At 33.2% G+C, this 16,850-nt stretch overlaps 1 protein-coding gene and 1 pseudogene across 3 annotated transcripts in view; one reads left to right on the top strand and one right to left on the bottom strand.

Moving 5' to 3' along the window:
- Positions 1 to 16,850, top strand: part of CLINT1 (clathrin interactor 1) — a 65,865-nt gene that overhangs the window by 37,382 nt on the left and 11,633 nt on the right. For all 3 annotated transcript variants that reach the window (XM_060008447.1, XM_060008449.1, XM_060008448.1), the window contains exons 4-8: positions 1,368 to 1,476; positions 2,425 to 2,589; positions 5,425 to 5,602; positions 9,181 to 9,427; positions 11,504 to 11,573. In XM_060008447.1, the coding sequence (XP_059864430.1) occupies positions 1,368 to 1,476; positions 2,425 to 2,589; positions 5,425 to 5,602; positions 9,181 to 9,427; positions 11,504 to 11,573 (769 nt within the window). The remainder of the gene's footprint in view (positions 1 to 1,367; positions 1,477 to 2,424; positions 2,590 to 5,424; positions 5,603 to 9,180; positions 9,428 to 11,503; positions 11,574 to 16,850) is intronic.
- On the bottom strand, positions 6,028 to 6,229 carry LOC132423753 (U6 spliceosomal RNA; annotated as a pseudogene).

Below are 16,850 nucleotides of genomic sequence, written 5' to 3' on the forward strand. Positions count from 1 at the left end.
ATATCGAAAGTAATGAATCTATAGTAGTATGCATGTTTAGTGTATGAGCAATTAAGATGAAAACCACTCTCTAATATGCTTTGTCATCTCTACATAAAAATTTGCCAGTATTATTACAGTATTGTACACCAAAAATATGTGTTAAATTTAAGTATAACAGGAGATTCTAAAGCATTAAAATTCTAACTTTTTAAAATTTGCAAATATGTACTCTTTTGTTAGATTCCTTTCATTTAATACTGATCTCATCATATAATGTAGAATTCTAAAACAAGATAGTAATCTGTTCTTCCATCCCCACGATATTTTCTTGCTGCTCAGAAAGTTTTTCTGTGCTTTCCAAAATGGTGTTATTATATTTATATTTGAAACTTTGAAAGCAATACTGGCTTTCAGTATTGAAAATCAATGCTTTATTTAGTCCCATGTTTTTGATGTTGTTTGTCTCTGAAAACATTGACTGTCATTCCTTTAGCTTATACAGTAGTAGTGATGAAATAGTTTAAATTTCTATAAATTAATTTTTTTAAATTAGAGCTTTTTGTTTGTTTTAATAATTCTTGGGTAAACTACTTTTTTAATGAATAAACTCCTGGTAGAATGAGGGTTTTTTGCCCCTCAATTTCTTCAACCTAACTAGATTTCCATAGATCTAATCATCTTTATGTGAGGTTTGTTCCAAACAAAGTTAAGTTCAGAATTCATAGTTCATTGGTTTTTAGTGCATTCACAAAGTTGTGTAGTAGTTACTAATGTCTAATTTTCATCACTTCAAAAAGAAATCCCGTAAACATTCTTTTCTCATATTTGTTGGCAGTGAGTTTTTTTTTTCCTTTGATTCTTTTTTTTTTTACGTGTCAGCATAAATCACCTTTTTAGCAGAAAATATCTATATTTTCCAAAGCAAGCAGCAAGTTTTTTAAACAAAAGCCACATCATAAACCTCCCAAATTAAATTTTATCTGGGGAAAAATGCTGTGAGGTCATATAATTACCAAATAATTGTTCTCTTTAAACTGATGCTTCTAACACTAAAACTGAACCAGCTTTCTAAAAAGCTTAGTGTTCATTTATATCATACATTCAGATATTTAACATCTAAGTTTTTTTTTTAATCTTTTGACACGTGTATCCAGTGGACAGTTTATAATTACTTAGTACGCTTGGTATAAGAGGAACTTTAAATTGATAATAAGAGTTTTTAAAGGTACTTTTAAAGTCTAATGTAAGGTAAAGAACCCACATACACATATGCACACAAAGATTATTTATTTGCTAATGTTGGAATTTTTTTTTTTTAGCCATTTACCAGAGCTCTACCAGAATTTATTTCATTAAATCTCATTTGGTGCTTTGTATTTTTACAGTCATTGCTGCTCCTAGCTTACCTCATAAGGAATGGATCAGAGCGTGTTGTTACAAGTGCCAGAGAACACATTTATGATTTGCGATCCCTGGAAAATTACCACTTTGTAGGTGAGCAATGGAAAAACCTATAAGCAAATTAAAACAGTAGTTGGAGTTGTCAGTCACCTGAACCAGCTTAGAAGCTTCTCCGCTCTAATTAGAATGTGACTGTTGCTGGTTGTGTGACGAGTGCAGAATCCAAGACGTGGGGCCCTAGAGTATTAATTAGTGAAGACAAGAACTTGCAGAAAATACTGGCTAATAACAACAGAACCAACACAACATGAGTGTTCGGGTTTATATTAAAATATGCACTGGAGACTGGTCCCCTGTGGTGTCCATAAAGGAATAGCTTTAATCATATGGGAAGAAAAGGTTAGAGCTCCAAAACACACACATCTGTTTGAAGCTGGGGTTTTTTTTTCCTCCCACCAAATAATATTTACTGTGCAAAGGCAGCAAGGCCAGAGTGTGTTTTGAATGTGAAAGAGGATACAGAATGAACCACATTTCATTTTGTAGCATACCCCAGTTGAAAGCATTTTAAAAATTCAGTTTTTCAGCTACACTAAATCCTGGTAATTAGTGTTTCCAAACTTGTATTGGGGAGATGAAGGCATTTGGGTGCTTTTCAGTCATTAAAATGTACGTTTTGTTTTGTTTTGTTAAAATACCATAGAAAAAGAAAACATTTTTGGATATTAGTCCATTTTGTATGGTTATTGTTAGTAATCCTTTTTAGTGGATCTTTAATTGATTTTGCAGAGAACTGTTATCTGTGGTCCTTTTTAGTTCATCTTTGCACTCTCTTATAAGCCAAAATTGCATCTCAAGACTTAGGATTTGATGAGGAAATGACAAAATTCAGTAACACAATTTGCCTCTTCTTATTCACTTTAAAATATTGAAGTTGGTTTCTTGTGTCGAAATTTTCATGTCTTTTTTGTGTGTGTTAAAGAGTTTGATACATATTAACTGAATTCTTAAGGTTTTGTTTCTCCCTTACCATCCTCACAGATGAGCATGGCAAGGATCAAGGTATAAATATTCGCCAGAAGGTGAAAGAATTGGTTGAATTTGCCCAGGATGATGACAGGCTTCGTGAAGAGCGAAAGAAAGCAAAGAAGAACAAAGACAAATATGTTGGGGTTTCCTCGGACAGTGTTGGAGGATTCAGATACAGTGAGTATCAAAGACAGACTGGCACCTAAGCATCAGTTTAGCTTCTTGGGTGTATTTTAAGAATCATTGAAATACAGGAGACAAAAATGCTATTTTGAATACATACAATACTGAGATATATGTAATACTTATTTTGGCTCCTGTGGATCTTAGGAATCTTTCTATTTTTTACTTTTGTGTTTCAAGAATATGATTTTAACCATTAAGCATTATTGAATGACGAAACTTTGAGTTGACATACAGAGAATAAAATAGATATATGCCCTTTCCTCTTGGGGTTCCCATTCTAAGAAAAAAAAGGATTTCTGTAACTTACCATGTAGAGCATTAAAAAAAAAGTTTTGATGAAGAGATTCATCCTCCTAATTCAAAACCAGTTTAGTTCTATTTTTGGCCAAAAATAGAGCTACAGTTTAGTCCATCCTGAGTCTGTTCCCTTAATTAAGCACTGCGTTAATTTGATGTAGAAAAAGGTAACTGACAATACCATCAGTTTTTCATCTAGGCCTACACTGTATTGTTCCTAACATATTTAAGAACAGCTAGAACATTCATCTCTCATGTTTATTTTTAATGTAATAATATGGCTTTCCTAAAATAGATCACTAGGCAGGTGCTTGAAACAGATACAGAAAATAAGAAGTCTCTTTCATGTTCCTTTGGACTCGTTCTGTCTTCTCTGAACACTGACAGTCCCTTGTCATTTTGTATATACACAGACAGGCCAGTGCCACGTATACTTAGCAGCTGCATATTGGGGATCTCTAACTGCCCCCCAACCATATCTAAGTTTGTTTATATTTGAATTATACTGAGATCTAGTAACTCCTTCATTGTAACTGTGTAAAAATGTTCTATTTCTTACCTTGCGAGTATCTATAAAATGTCTTCGCTCCTTTTCTCCTCTGCTTTCTTGCCCTCAAATTAAAAATACTGCACTTAATTGGTTAATGTTTCTAACAGCAGAAAAATTCCTTTTTTTAATGTCCCATATCACATTTAAGTCAGTTCTTGAATTGGGCAAAAATGTTTCTCTTAAATAAATCACATAAATATGTTTTGGAGTTTTTATTTGTTTAGGGGAGTAAGAAGTCTTTCAGTTATTTACCCAAGTAAATATTTTATTCTTTAGATTTTTCTAAGTAGCTTTAGCAGTTTAATGTGTTTTTGAGTAGAAAGAGCTGTTCGCCACTCCTTTCCTCATTCTACTTGCTAGTAGTCCTTTTTTTAATCAGCACAATATATAATTAGATAAATTTAGACAATTGAATAAGTTTTTAGACTTAGAGTGAACTAATTACATCATCTGCATTAGAGATAGAGTTGAATGTCCTGTGCATTGCCGCCTTTTATAAATTATTTTTAATGTTATATATATTATTCAGAGACTTAATCAACTTTAACTATTTTACATGCTTTTTATTTTGACATTAGATAATGTTTTGCCAATATCCAGTATCTCTGGCACTCATTTAGTATGATGTCCACCGTGCTAATTTAGTTTTCACCTGCTTTCATTTATCCTGTAAATTTGTTTCTTTTCAAAGTCTAGTTCATCACATTGTTATTGAAGTGTACATATACATTGTTGGAGAGCCATTCATTTTTATAATACCATCCTGGCTTAAATTTTGTCTAGAAAACATTTTTTTCATGTTCTCTTTAAGTTGGTGGTCACTTTCAGATTTAGTAGACATATTTTTAAATCCTCAAACTCTCACAGAAAATTTTGGCTTTGCAGTTTTACTAATTCAGCAAAATGGTTTTGTTTGATCTCCAAAGGGCATGTATGCCATCAGAACTTGTTAACCAAAGTTTAAACAAAAGCTCAGTTATCCACCTTTTGATTATTTTGCTGTTTCTCATTGGTCTTCCTTTTTCTCCGCACCCTGCCTTAATTTTCGGTCTTCTTTTTAACCACGCATGATTTTTCTGCACCTTGTACTCTTGCCTCTTTTGCTGAGTTTGGACATGAAAATGGAAAAGGGTCCATTTAGCGCCTGTAATTCCTGTCTCTTCTTTAGGCCCTCAAAGTCAAGGACTAAAACAAATCTTGACATTTTGGGGCTTGTTTTCACTGCCAGTGATCTACTATCTCCATTATCAAATTCACACAGAGGCTCCCTAGGTTTTGCCAGTCCCAGCATAATGTTTGGACTTGGTGTTTGAATAGATCATCACTGTTCTGAACTGCTTGAGCATATTTCATGATTCTAGTCTGTATAGTTTTTGGTAGTTAGAATATTCTTTTCTTTTTAAAATAATTGAAGGATGCTTTCCCATGCCATGAATTACATTTATTTTTCTAGTTTGATGGTAAAGAATGACAGTTATGAGTCTTTACAGTATATTGGGATATGTAGCATTCAGAGTAGTGTTTCCTGTAGTTTGTGTTTTGTAAGAGATTGTTGCTGTCCAGTGCTTTTCTAATAATTGAAAAACCATTAAGAAATGGGAATGAAATATAATGCATTAAGTGACTTTTGTGAAAACAAAAGATTTCCATTTCTCTTTTGCTTATATAGCTCGTGTTGGGTTTTGTGTTTTCCTCTACTCCTTTCAGCAGCCCTTAAGAACTTCCTGATATGCTGTGCTGTGCATTAAGGTTGTGTTAGTTTTCATAAACAAAAGCTTTTGAATCTGCATTCCTGCCACTTAATGACTGGCACTACATGCTGTGCCTTGCTGCAGTTGTGTTGATTCAGCACTGTGGGAGCTTTCTGTTTTCCTTTGAAAACTATTTTATTATGAGGAAAAGTTTCAGAAATAAGGACTATAGACACCTTTTGAATTTAATGTCCTTAGAGTTGCTTCTTTTTTTAATGCTTTATATAGGTGAACGATATGATCCTGAGCCTAAATCAAAATGGGATGAGGACTGGGATAAAAGCAAGAGTGCTTTTCCATTCAGTGATAAATTAGGTGAACTGAGTGATAAAATTGGAAGCACAATTGACGACACCATCAGCAAGTTCCGGAGGAAAGATAGAGAAGACTCTCCAGAAAGATGCAGGTATTATTAACACTTTGTCTCCTGGGTCTCTTGGAAAGGGAACTAAATTGACACAGCTGGGTCTTGGGTTTTTTTATTTGTTTTGGGTGTTGGCATTATCTGAAATTCAGCTTTATTTGTTTGTTTCTTTAATTTATATTTTAGAGCAATTTTAGCTTCACAGAAAAATTGTGCATAAAGTACAGGGAGTTGCTGCATAACCCCACCTCTCCGAGTGCAAGAATGCATGCACACACACACGGTTTCTCCTGTTATTAACATCTTGCATTAGTGTGGTACATTTATTAACAATTGATAACCAATATTATTAACTAAACTCTTCAGTTTGCATTAGGGTTTACTGTGTTGTATAGTTGACAAATGCATAGTATCCACCATTACAGAACCATACAGAGTAGTTTCACTCCCCTAAAAATGCCTTGTGCAAAAATATGGAAAAATTCATGAATTTGCATGTCAGCCTTGCATGGGGGGCAGGCTAATCTAGTTCCCTGACGAGGGATTGAACCGAGACCATGGCAGTGAAAGTGCCAAGTCCTAACCACTGGACCGCCAGGGAATTCCCAGGTCATGCGAATTTTCACTGTATTGTTCCATTTTTAGTATATTTGCTGCTGATTTATACATATATATATAGTGTGTGTGTGTGTGTGTGTGTATTTACACACACATATATACAGTGCAGCTGTTTATAAGATGCTGTGTCAGACATTTGCATTTAGTATTGACACACTTTCCTTGTCTGTGTCCATTTATTTCTAAAATTGATCACATTTCCTGTATGTTTATTCAGGCCATTTATTGGAATTTTTTTTTCCCAGTAAGAACTTTGATAGCTTATTTTGCAATTGGGCATCTGATGATCCAGGGATCTAAGGTATTGCTGAGGGATAATGAAGTTTATTATTTTATTAGATTTAAACAAAAGTTAGGGGTTTGAAAATTCTTCCTGTGACATTTCATTAAGATTCTGTGTCAGTTTATACCAGAAAAAAAAAACTCCAGATGGATATTTGGACTAAAATGTTTTCGAGTATGACCTATATTTTCATAGATTACATTTTCTAATGGTGGGGTATTTGTATTTAGTTTTACATAGAACAGTACTAGGAACCTTTTAGCATTCACTTTTTCTTACCTACCAATATAGCTATTAACTAGTTTTTCTGCCAGTTATAAGGGCAATATATGTAGCACTTAATTTGCAAAGCAAGTTTTATAAGATCTTTGTCATTTGTGCCTCACTGTATCTCTATTAGATAGTCTAGAGCAAGGATTTTACCATTATTTTTGGGGAGTAAGAACTGAAGCCCAGTCAGGCTGTGTGGAACTTGCCTAAAGTAACGCAGAGATGCAACCAAAACTTCAAGTGAGTTCTTGTAACTAAGTACCATCTCTTTTTCTCTTATAAAAAAATCTTAACAGTTCAGATTTAGGGGTCATTAAAAAGAAATAAAAATAATAATTTTGAAACTATTCAGATTCTAAAATATTTTAGTGCCTTCTCATTACGTTTCCATATTTATTAAATCTGTGGAATTCCTGTCTGATTCTGGAATACGACCTTTGAAGAACCAGAATTTATTTTTAATACTTTGAATATATTTTACAACTATATTTCTAGCTCTTTTATACTGAAGGTGTATGCATATGGTAATAATAAATAACTAAACTATGGAAAACAATGCCTACCTCAAATACTCTGTGCTGTTTTTCCCTCTTTAATGTTCTTGTGGCCTTTGTGTTCACACTTTTGGTTTGACTTAGAAAACATAGTGGCCACATATTCTGTTGCTATTTCCTGAAGAAGTATGGGAATCAGGTAGGTAGGCTGGTTAGAAATCTAACTATGTACCTTCTTGTTTTGTTTTCTCTTCTTTGCCCTCCACCCACAATTTTTCTTTACTTGCTTTGTCTTCCTATTCTTTTTTTTTGTTTGTTTCTTCCTTGATTTTTTCTTTTCTACATTTGCCTCTAAGACAGGATCTGCTAGAGTTCCTAAATCTTTTATATATTCAGGTTTAAAAGAGTGAAAATGTAGTGTATGTTATTTGTTTTAGTAACTAAAGAGCAAACCAGGGACTTACATCTTGGAGTATATGTGAGAGAAGAATAGATTTTTAGACAAAGTTGCATGGGACCTATCTGGCATGGTATCAGAATTTTAGACTTAATAGCTCATTATTAGATTCAGGAATTCTTGAACACTGATCATATCTGAAGCTTTCATTTCATTGTGTGCTAGTAAGGTTTATATTCTCACCTTGTAAAGAAATTACCTTGCACTATAATCAAATTGGACATCAGAAAGGTAAGAAGTTTCAGTCTTAGATATAGGACTGATGGTGGTAATTTTTAGGTCATTTGTTGCTGAGAAATTAGTAAGTGACAAGGGGTTTTGAACACTTGATCAGAACTTGTAGATTCCCTAAAATGTTTATAGATAAAAATACATTTAACCCCTTTGCTCAGTGTGGGAAGCCATTCTTCTTGATTCTTGATTTATACAGGTTCCAAATTGATTTATATTTAAGTAGAAATTGCTTTAGATTAGTCCGAGTTAAATTGATCAGTAATAATAGTCATAGTTTTAAGGAGAATTTTAAGTATTTTACTTCAGAATATTTATAATTTAAACCACCTACTCTGAAATTAAGAAATAATAGGTAATGGAACGTATTTCAGGCAATTTCTCTCTCTGTCCTACTTGCACCAGAAAAAAAACCCCAATGCGTCATTACTGGAGAGCACACTAGTACTGACATATTTAATTTGGGGCATATGAAAAACACAGTTCTTTTACTCGTTCTGTATTTTTTTCCTTTCACATGTTAAGAAGAAGAAAAAATCTTTGAATGTGCCTGAAAAGGAATTCTTTTAAAATATTTTAAATATATTTAAATTTTCTGTAAAGCAGTTTTCTTAGTTTTGTGAAAGTTTGATCTCGCGATTCTATATAGTAAAATAGAGCACAGTTCTTGTAAAGTGCATTACCTCATTTTTCTGCATTTACAGATGAGAGTTTAATCATTTGAATGCAGATAGGATAATATTTAAAAGATATCCATCGAAATTATAGTATTTTATTATATATTTGTATTAGTATATGAGAGTCAGTGACAGAATCATGTTATATAAATGGAACTGTAGTTGTTGCACAGTCCATTTCAAGAAAATGGTTATCAAATGCAGCTATTTGAGCTCCTAGACTCTAATCAGTTGATTCTGATATGAGAATAAGCCTGCTATTTTATTTTTTAATTAAGCTTTAAATCTATAATAAATAAGCACTTGAATTATTTCAGGCTTTTTTATTTGTACACATTTATGTAAATACTTTTTTGTAGCAGTATTTTAGACTTACCTGGGGAATTTGATGGGTTCCCACTTCCGCTCCCCAGTGCATACATATGATTATTCAGATAGCTTAGATAACATTCTCTTGATCCCTGCCAAATAGTCAAAGTATGGAATTTTGGAGTTACTGCATTTGAAATTCTTTAGCTCAAATCACTGAGGGCTCCATTTTAAAGTAATCCCTAGTCTTATTATTTTCCTTCTTTTTTAATATCTTTTAGTGACAGTGATGAGGAAAAGAAAGCAAGAAGAGGCAGATCTCCCAAAGGTGAATTCAAAGATGAAGAGGAGACTGTGACGACAAAACATATCCATATCACACAGGCCACAGAGACCACCACCACAAGACACAAGCGCACAGCAAATCCTTCCAAAACCATTGATCTTGGAGCAGCAGCACATTACACAGGGGACAAAGCAAGTCCAGATCAGAATGCTTCAGCTCATACACCTCAGTCTTCAGTTAAGGTGGGAATGGCACGAGTTTACACATTATACACAGTTTTATTCTTATAAATTACTTTTAGAATTACTGCATTAGTAGTCTCAGGCATTTCTAGGTAATCATATTAATTATAGATCATCTGGCACGTATTAGTCATTAATAATAAGAAATCTCTTTGGAGGAAGAAACCTGTCCAATTGCTGAATGATTATCTATGTACTTTCTATGAAAATAGTAATAACACTCTTGGTTCATTTGGGAAAGGCTGTGAATCAGAATGTAGTGCATCTGTTTCCTTCTAGACACCACCACTGGTACCAAGTGTGAGATTCACTAAGGAAAACATGGTAGTATTTGGAAATTGTAAGAAATGACCACTTGTATATATGACAAGTAGTTATATAGTGGAACTGGTCTTGTTTAATACAGAGATCGTTCCTCTGAAAAGGAGGTTTATTTGCCCTGTGGTCAGTATTGATTAGTAGCAGCACTAATTCTTGTAACTGTCTTCACTTTTTATTCCGCACAGAAATGAAATCCACCTGATTGATAGATACCTGGCTGCAAGCTAGTCTTTTGGACAGAAATCTGCCTAAGAGGGAGGTTTGCCCTGAAAGCCTCAATAGTTGTTTTGTTACTCTCCCCCCACTAGTATTCACCCAGCTTATATCTTTGCATCAAATGTAGCTGAAAGCTAGGGAAAATATTTTTCTAATGTATCTTGCAAATTGCAGGTGACTCTAAAAATAAAGCTAGTCCTACTTAGTGTCAAGAACTGTGTCAAGTTTTCCCACATATCTTCTGGTGTATAATTTCACCCATATTGTGCTCTTTTTAGTTTTGAGGAAAACCTCAAAATTACAACTCAACTTTAGTTGTAGTTAAAAGGGGGAAATGGATGTGTTATTTCCTTGTGGTCTTAGTTTTCCCCTGCTGTGGATACAGTTGCTTACTGATGACTGTCTAAGATCTGGTAGATAGTCATAATTAAAACCCAAATAATACATGATGGCTGTTATATGAAGAGTTCATTTATGGTTGCATGGGGAAAATCATCCAACCTGTATAATTTTTTTTAACGGTAAACTGAGACTTTTATATCTTAAAAGGATTTTAAGTATCAATACGTAGTACAGCCTGAATGTATGTCCCTGCCATAAATACTTTAAATTTATAGTGTAAGCTTTTTGACTTTGTTTTTATTACCAAAAAAAATGCATAGAACTCTGAAGTTCTCAGCAAGTTACTCAGCTGCTTCAGATCTCTTTCAACCTCAAGGCCTTTTTGAACCACAGTATATAGTGTTTTAATCTTCAAAGCTCAAATTAACATGCCTAGGAATTTACAGTGTTTTCCTGTTGCCTAGCACTTCTGTTCTAATTTAACATGTATGTATTGAACATTGAGGACCTATGCATTAGGGTGCTTAGAACTATGTATAGGAGAAAAATCATATTACAACTCCAGCCCCACAGTTTAGTTTGGGAACTAAATATAAAACAGATGTCAAGGTATATCAGACCAACATAGAATTATACTGACCTGAGCTAGATAGGAGCTAGATAGGATGTTGGCCTCCAGTCCAGTAGATCTCAGACCTTCTTATGCATTGGAATTACTTAAAGGAGCTTTCTAAGACTGTACAGACCAAGATCCCAACCTGGGCAATTATGATTCAGTATGTTGTCATGGAGCTGGGCGTATATATTTCTTTAATGCTTCGCAAGTGATTCTGTGTTAACATTTGAGTGGGATCTGGAAGGTATGTTTTTTCAGAGTGAAATGCAGTAAGAAATGAGAAAGTAACCCAGGAGTAGTGGACATGCCTAATCTTGTCTGATCTCCGAAAAGAAGTGAGTTAGGGAAAAGAGGAGTGTGGATGTTAGGGACTTTTACAATGGTAGGCATTTAAAAATACTATCTCTCCATAAGGATTCAAGGTCACTTCTCTTTTTTCAGAAAAGGAAATCTACCTTTATTAAGATAATTACAGGTATTTGTGTCTCAGTTGGGAATTAAAGATGAGTAGAGCAGATTTTTTTAAAAAAAATAGTAGAAATATGTTTTCTAAGCTTATTTAGTTCTGTGTGTGTTTTCAGACTTCAGTGCCTAGCAGTAAGTCATCTGGTGACCTTGTTGATCTGTTTGATGGCACCAGCCAATCAACAGGTAAGCTTCCATATTGGCTTTTTCTTTTTATCAATAGTATTCTTGGTTTCAGAGTAATTTTTTTTAATGGCAAATAAAAGATGGAATGAAAATTTAAAAAAAAAATTTTTTGCATTAGATTTATTTTTAATGTGAAATTAATTCACTTTGAGCATTATTTGGGAGGAAGTGTTTAATTGCCTTAAATAAGGAAGGTGAGCACTTAAATATTTGACTGGTAATTCAGTAATCTCTCTTAATTTCTTTAGCACTGAGTATTTGGGGTCCCTTTGCTTTTTCTATAAGCAAAATGGACTTCTCTGCCCATTTCACTGTCTTTCCATAAATCTTAATTCTGGCTGTCAAACTACCCACGCCTAGAGTTCATTTAAACTTTTCATTCATTTATTCACTAAACATTTATCGAACCAGACACTGGCCTGGGTGCTTGCAGTATAATGCTTAGTAAAACAGTTCTTGCCCTCACGGTAAGGTCAAGTGGAGGAAGTAATCATTAACCAAAGAGTCACAAATAGTTACCTAGTTACAAACATACAGAGTGCTTTGGAGGAAAGGGGCATTCTGTGAAAGTGTGACATATTTTAAAAAGGGCTGCAGCAAAAGAATAGTCCATTTACCAAGATTTTCTCACAGAGAAGATTAATGGTTTCTTCAGTTTGATGTCCAGTATGTGCTAGATTTTTTTGAGTAATTCCCTATAAATTGTTTTCAAGAAAATTGATTATTTTAGGTTGCATTTGATGATTATGGAGTCGTAATAAACTGTACTGCAAGTCAAAACAGCTTAAGAAATAAAACTTATGTTTAAAGTTCATTTCACATTAAAATGTAACTGGCGAGATTGCCATAGAAATAATGTCAAAGTAAATCTGTTGTTTCTAGTTGTGTGTAATAATTTTTCAAAACTGAATTGTTTTAAAATTTACATTAGTGTTTATGATGAAAATTACTTCTCACTGATAGTTTAGTACATATGATTAATTTAAAGTCTCCTGTTATTTTCTCCCTGTCCATGCCTACTATCATAAAATTAATTCTTAGACTAGGTGTGAACTTACTAGGGTGTCTGGTTCAATCCAATTTCTGAGATTCTTCAGTTCCCACTCCCTTTTTTCTGTAAATGTAACTTCGTAAAATTATTCCTTAAACTCTATTGAACTGTCATGCCCAAGTTTGCAAACAACTACATTAGTTGTTTAACAATTTATGTGCTGTCTTTTTGTACATTGAAGATTTTCATAGTAGTATTAACTGGTAGTTAGCATGTAGTCATATAATACAGACTTAGTGTCACAGAATATCAACTATTTTGGATTTCCTGGTATGAAATATTAAAGAGCCCTTTTCATGCATCTGTGAAAATTTTTAATGGAGCAATCAGAGAAGAATTAACTAGGAAGGTCAGATGAGTGAATCTAACTTTTTTCCTTGGTGTTAGCCAGATTGCTTTGAACAGAGAGAATTATTAAATACCAGCATGCTTCCTTTGCTTGGCAAGAAACCTTTGAGTGGTTTTTCTTCTCTAGTGCAAGCAGTAGATTGGCTAATTAAATAGAAGTAGTAATTAATATTAATACAGTAATTGAGACAAAGTCTGAATGAAATTTGGAATATTTCTTGCCTTAATGTTTTTATCTTAATAATTTCTAAAAACCAACCGAAAATGGGTTGACATCATAATTTTTTTTTAGTTGTTCACTGTTTATTATTACGGTCACTCTTTTTTTTTAATTAATTTTTTTTTTTTTTTTTTTTGGCTGCGTTGGGTCTTCGTTGCTGCGCGCGGGCTTTCTCTTGTTGCCACGAGCGGGGGCTGCTCTTTGTTGAGGTGTACGGGCTTCTCGTTGCATTCTCGTTAAGGTGGCTTCTCTTGTTGCGGGGCACACGGACTCTGGACGTGTGGGCTTTAGCAGTTGTGGCACAGGGCTCAGTAGTTGTGGCTCGTGGGCTCTAGAGTGCAGGCTCAGTAGTTGTGGCACATGGGCTTAGTTGCTCCGTGGCATGTGGGATCCTTCTGGACCAGGGCTCGAACCCGTGTCCCCTGCATTGGCAGGAGAATTCTTAACCACTGCGCCACCAGGGAAGTCCCCATAATTATTTTTTAAAGTTCACTCCTGTTTGAAACAGTTTAACCACTTTGTGTAGAACCCCCTCCAATCAGTAAGATGAATTTCATTACTATGAATTTCTATTTAAATATTTTAGTAGTAATATATTTTAAATTGAATTCAGCAGTGGAAAAAAAAATTGGATGTTAAATCTTTAGCACCTACATGTAAGAAAGTCTAAGAATCTACCATATCAGCATTGCTATTTGGTATGCCATTTGGGTGTCATTTCCGATATGTGCCTATATTTATAATACTGCTGTCATGCAAGTAATATGGACATGAACTGTAAACCTAAGCAGATACAGCTTCTGTACCATTCACCAGATAAATGTCTCCTTGGAGAAAATGCTCAGATTTTCTTTTTTTATGTGTTATTTCATCCTTTTTGTTAGCATCTTCAGAAGTATATGTGATAAAATCATTGTGGAATATCAACCAAGTTTAAAAGTACACATGTGAAACCCATTCATCAAGATTTTCTTGAGACTCTGATGATAAATGTCCCACTCTGGTGATGTTCTTTTAAAATCTGTACTCAAATGATATTTTGGTGACATTTATACATAGTATGTTTCTAAGTAAACATTTTTTAAATGAATAATAATGTATTTAGAAAATAAGCCAGTTACAAATATAATGCCAAGAACCATTCCATTTCATTTTTAGTATTTCTCGTCTTCCGAGTTTTCGTTGTCTCCTTTTGTCCCTTTTGTAATTAAGGAATTTAGATCTTGATTAACATACTACTACATAAGTTGTTTCTAGTACAATGAATGAGGTTGAAGAGAAAATATAAAGACTTTACAAGGCTTGCAATATCTTTTGATTTTTTGGTTGTTAAAAAATATCTTTTAAGATTAACGTGTATAAAATCCAAAATGTTCATTACATTTACATTTGAACCTGTTGCCTTGTACTCCGTTATCGCTAAAGTTAGTTGAGGATATTTACATGGATGTGAACCACCTTGTTATAGCCAAGTTACTGGTTATTACAACCCAACTTACATATTAGAATTTTCATGGGCGTTGTCTCTAGTTTAACCTAAGTTTACTAAGAATAAAATGTTTTACCATATTCTGTTTTCACTAATATAAAAGTAGTATGTGCTCATTTTAGAAATTTTATGGAAAGTAATTCACCGTAACTTAGGTGCATAAAGTTAACTATTAATAATTTTGGTGAATAGTCTTTCTTTAAACATTTTCTATATAATCAGTCAGTATATTTATTTAAGCATTTATTTATTTATTTATTTTTCACAACTCACACACACTGTATTTTATTTTTACAAGAGATAAATAAACTGACACCAAGCATTGTAAATTAAGCATTTATTATGTTGCAAATCTTTTTCAGGCTTCTAGATAAAGATTTTATTGTTATTATATTTTTTTGTAAACTCTTTTTCATCTAAAATCTCATGACCATTTCCTTATTATAGTTGGTATTTTACAGACCTTTTAATTGCTTTATAATCTTAACATTATGTAAATATGCTGTAATTTACTTGACCAGTCAGCCTCTTATTTTTTGGACATTAGGTTTTGATTTGTTTCCAAACTTCTCTCTGTTATAAAGTAGTGAAGTAGCATCTTTCAAAATCTTCCATTTTGGTAAGGAGAAAATAATATTTCATTCTATTTTGCATGTGTTTGATGACTGACTTTGAAACTTTTCATGGTTTTATATTGCTAGTTGTAACTTGTCTATTCATGTCCTTTGTCCTTTTTTTTAAAATTGGGGTTGTTTATCCGTATCGATTTTTTAAAAACTTATTTATATTAGTTCATCATATATTTACAATTTTTTGTCATTTCTATTAATTTTGTATTTATTAGAACTTGTGCAAAAGTTTTTATAACGTAATCTAGATTAAATTCTTCATTAAAGAATATTTCCATTTATAGTTAAAGCACTGTCTAGTTCAACTATATTTTTCCTGTTCACAGTGTTGCTTTGGAAAATACATGTTCCCAGCTGGTGATTGTAAATAACCTCCTTGCTTCCCTGAAAAGGCAGATGGAAATGGTTCATTTATAATGACACCTCTCATGTGGGAATCTTGAAGGATAGCTCTTATTGTGAAATTTAGCAGTCTTCCACATGCAGCAATTTTTGGTAGACTCTTATTTAAATTCCCTTAGATAGAAGTTATCTGGGAAAAATGCTTAAGTATAGAAAATGTCTGTTAAATTTAAGGCATTGGTATGAATAACATCATGCATATAGGTTTGGATAGTCCCTCCTAGGAGGGAGAAACTTTTCCTAAATGAAATAAGAGATTTTTAATTTCTGAGATAGTTTCCAAAGTTGAGGATCACATTATGTAAAACACAGTAGAAGTATAATCTGTGGCACTTCAGAAGATGGAGAAAAGTTAAATCCTTTTCAAGGAAAGGTGGCTTCTATTTGTTAAATTCTTATGTGCGTTTCCACTCTTTTACCTCCAGTGTTCTTAAATTAGTCATGTTTGAAATTAAACTCCCTGTAGTGTGGATGGAAAGAATAATATTTGCTATAGACAAGTTATGAACATAGTATAATTTTAGCTTAGGTGTTAGAATGTAGAGCAATAGAATAACAAAATAATTATTTGAAATGTTAAATTCAGGATAGGACAAAAATAAAATATGTCACCCAGTTTGAAGATGTGATTCACAGTATTCAGTGCTATACTCCACAGCATGAATTTTCTTTGTAGCCCAGACTGGATAAGATTTGAAAATTCCGAACTCATTTGGCATAATAAATTACATATTGATGTTTATTCACTGCTTGGATGAAGAAGATGAAAATAATCCCCTATTTTCAAATCCCTTAATGTTATAATAAAAGATGAACTATCATTCTGTTACCTGACAGTATACTTTGATCAATATTTTTAACATGAAGGAATATTACAGAAGACATACTTATGAATATTAAGCAGCAACTGTTCACACCATTGATTTCCCTGCTAGATTTTATTAATATATGTGCTTGTTTATATAGTTTAAAAATATAGCTCATTGATCTTTTGTACCTATTGTCACATTTATTATGACATATGTACCTTTAAAGAAGAGAAAAATCACTGTGATATTTTCCTTTGGATAAAGCAAAAGCAGACATATGAGCTGTAGTTGTTGCTAGGAGTAGAGAACCTTGGCCTTGGTGAAAGTTA

The sequence above is a fragment of the Delphinus delphis genome, chromosome 3, assembly GCF_949987515.2.
Source record: "Delphinus delphis chromosome 3, mDelDel1.2, whole genome shotgun sequence".
Lineage (NCBI taxonomy): Eukaryota > Metazoa > Chordata > Mammalia > Artiodactyla > Delphinidae > Delphinus > Delphinus delphis.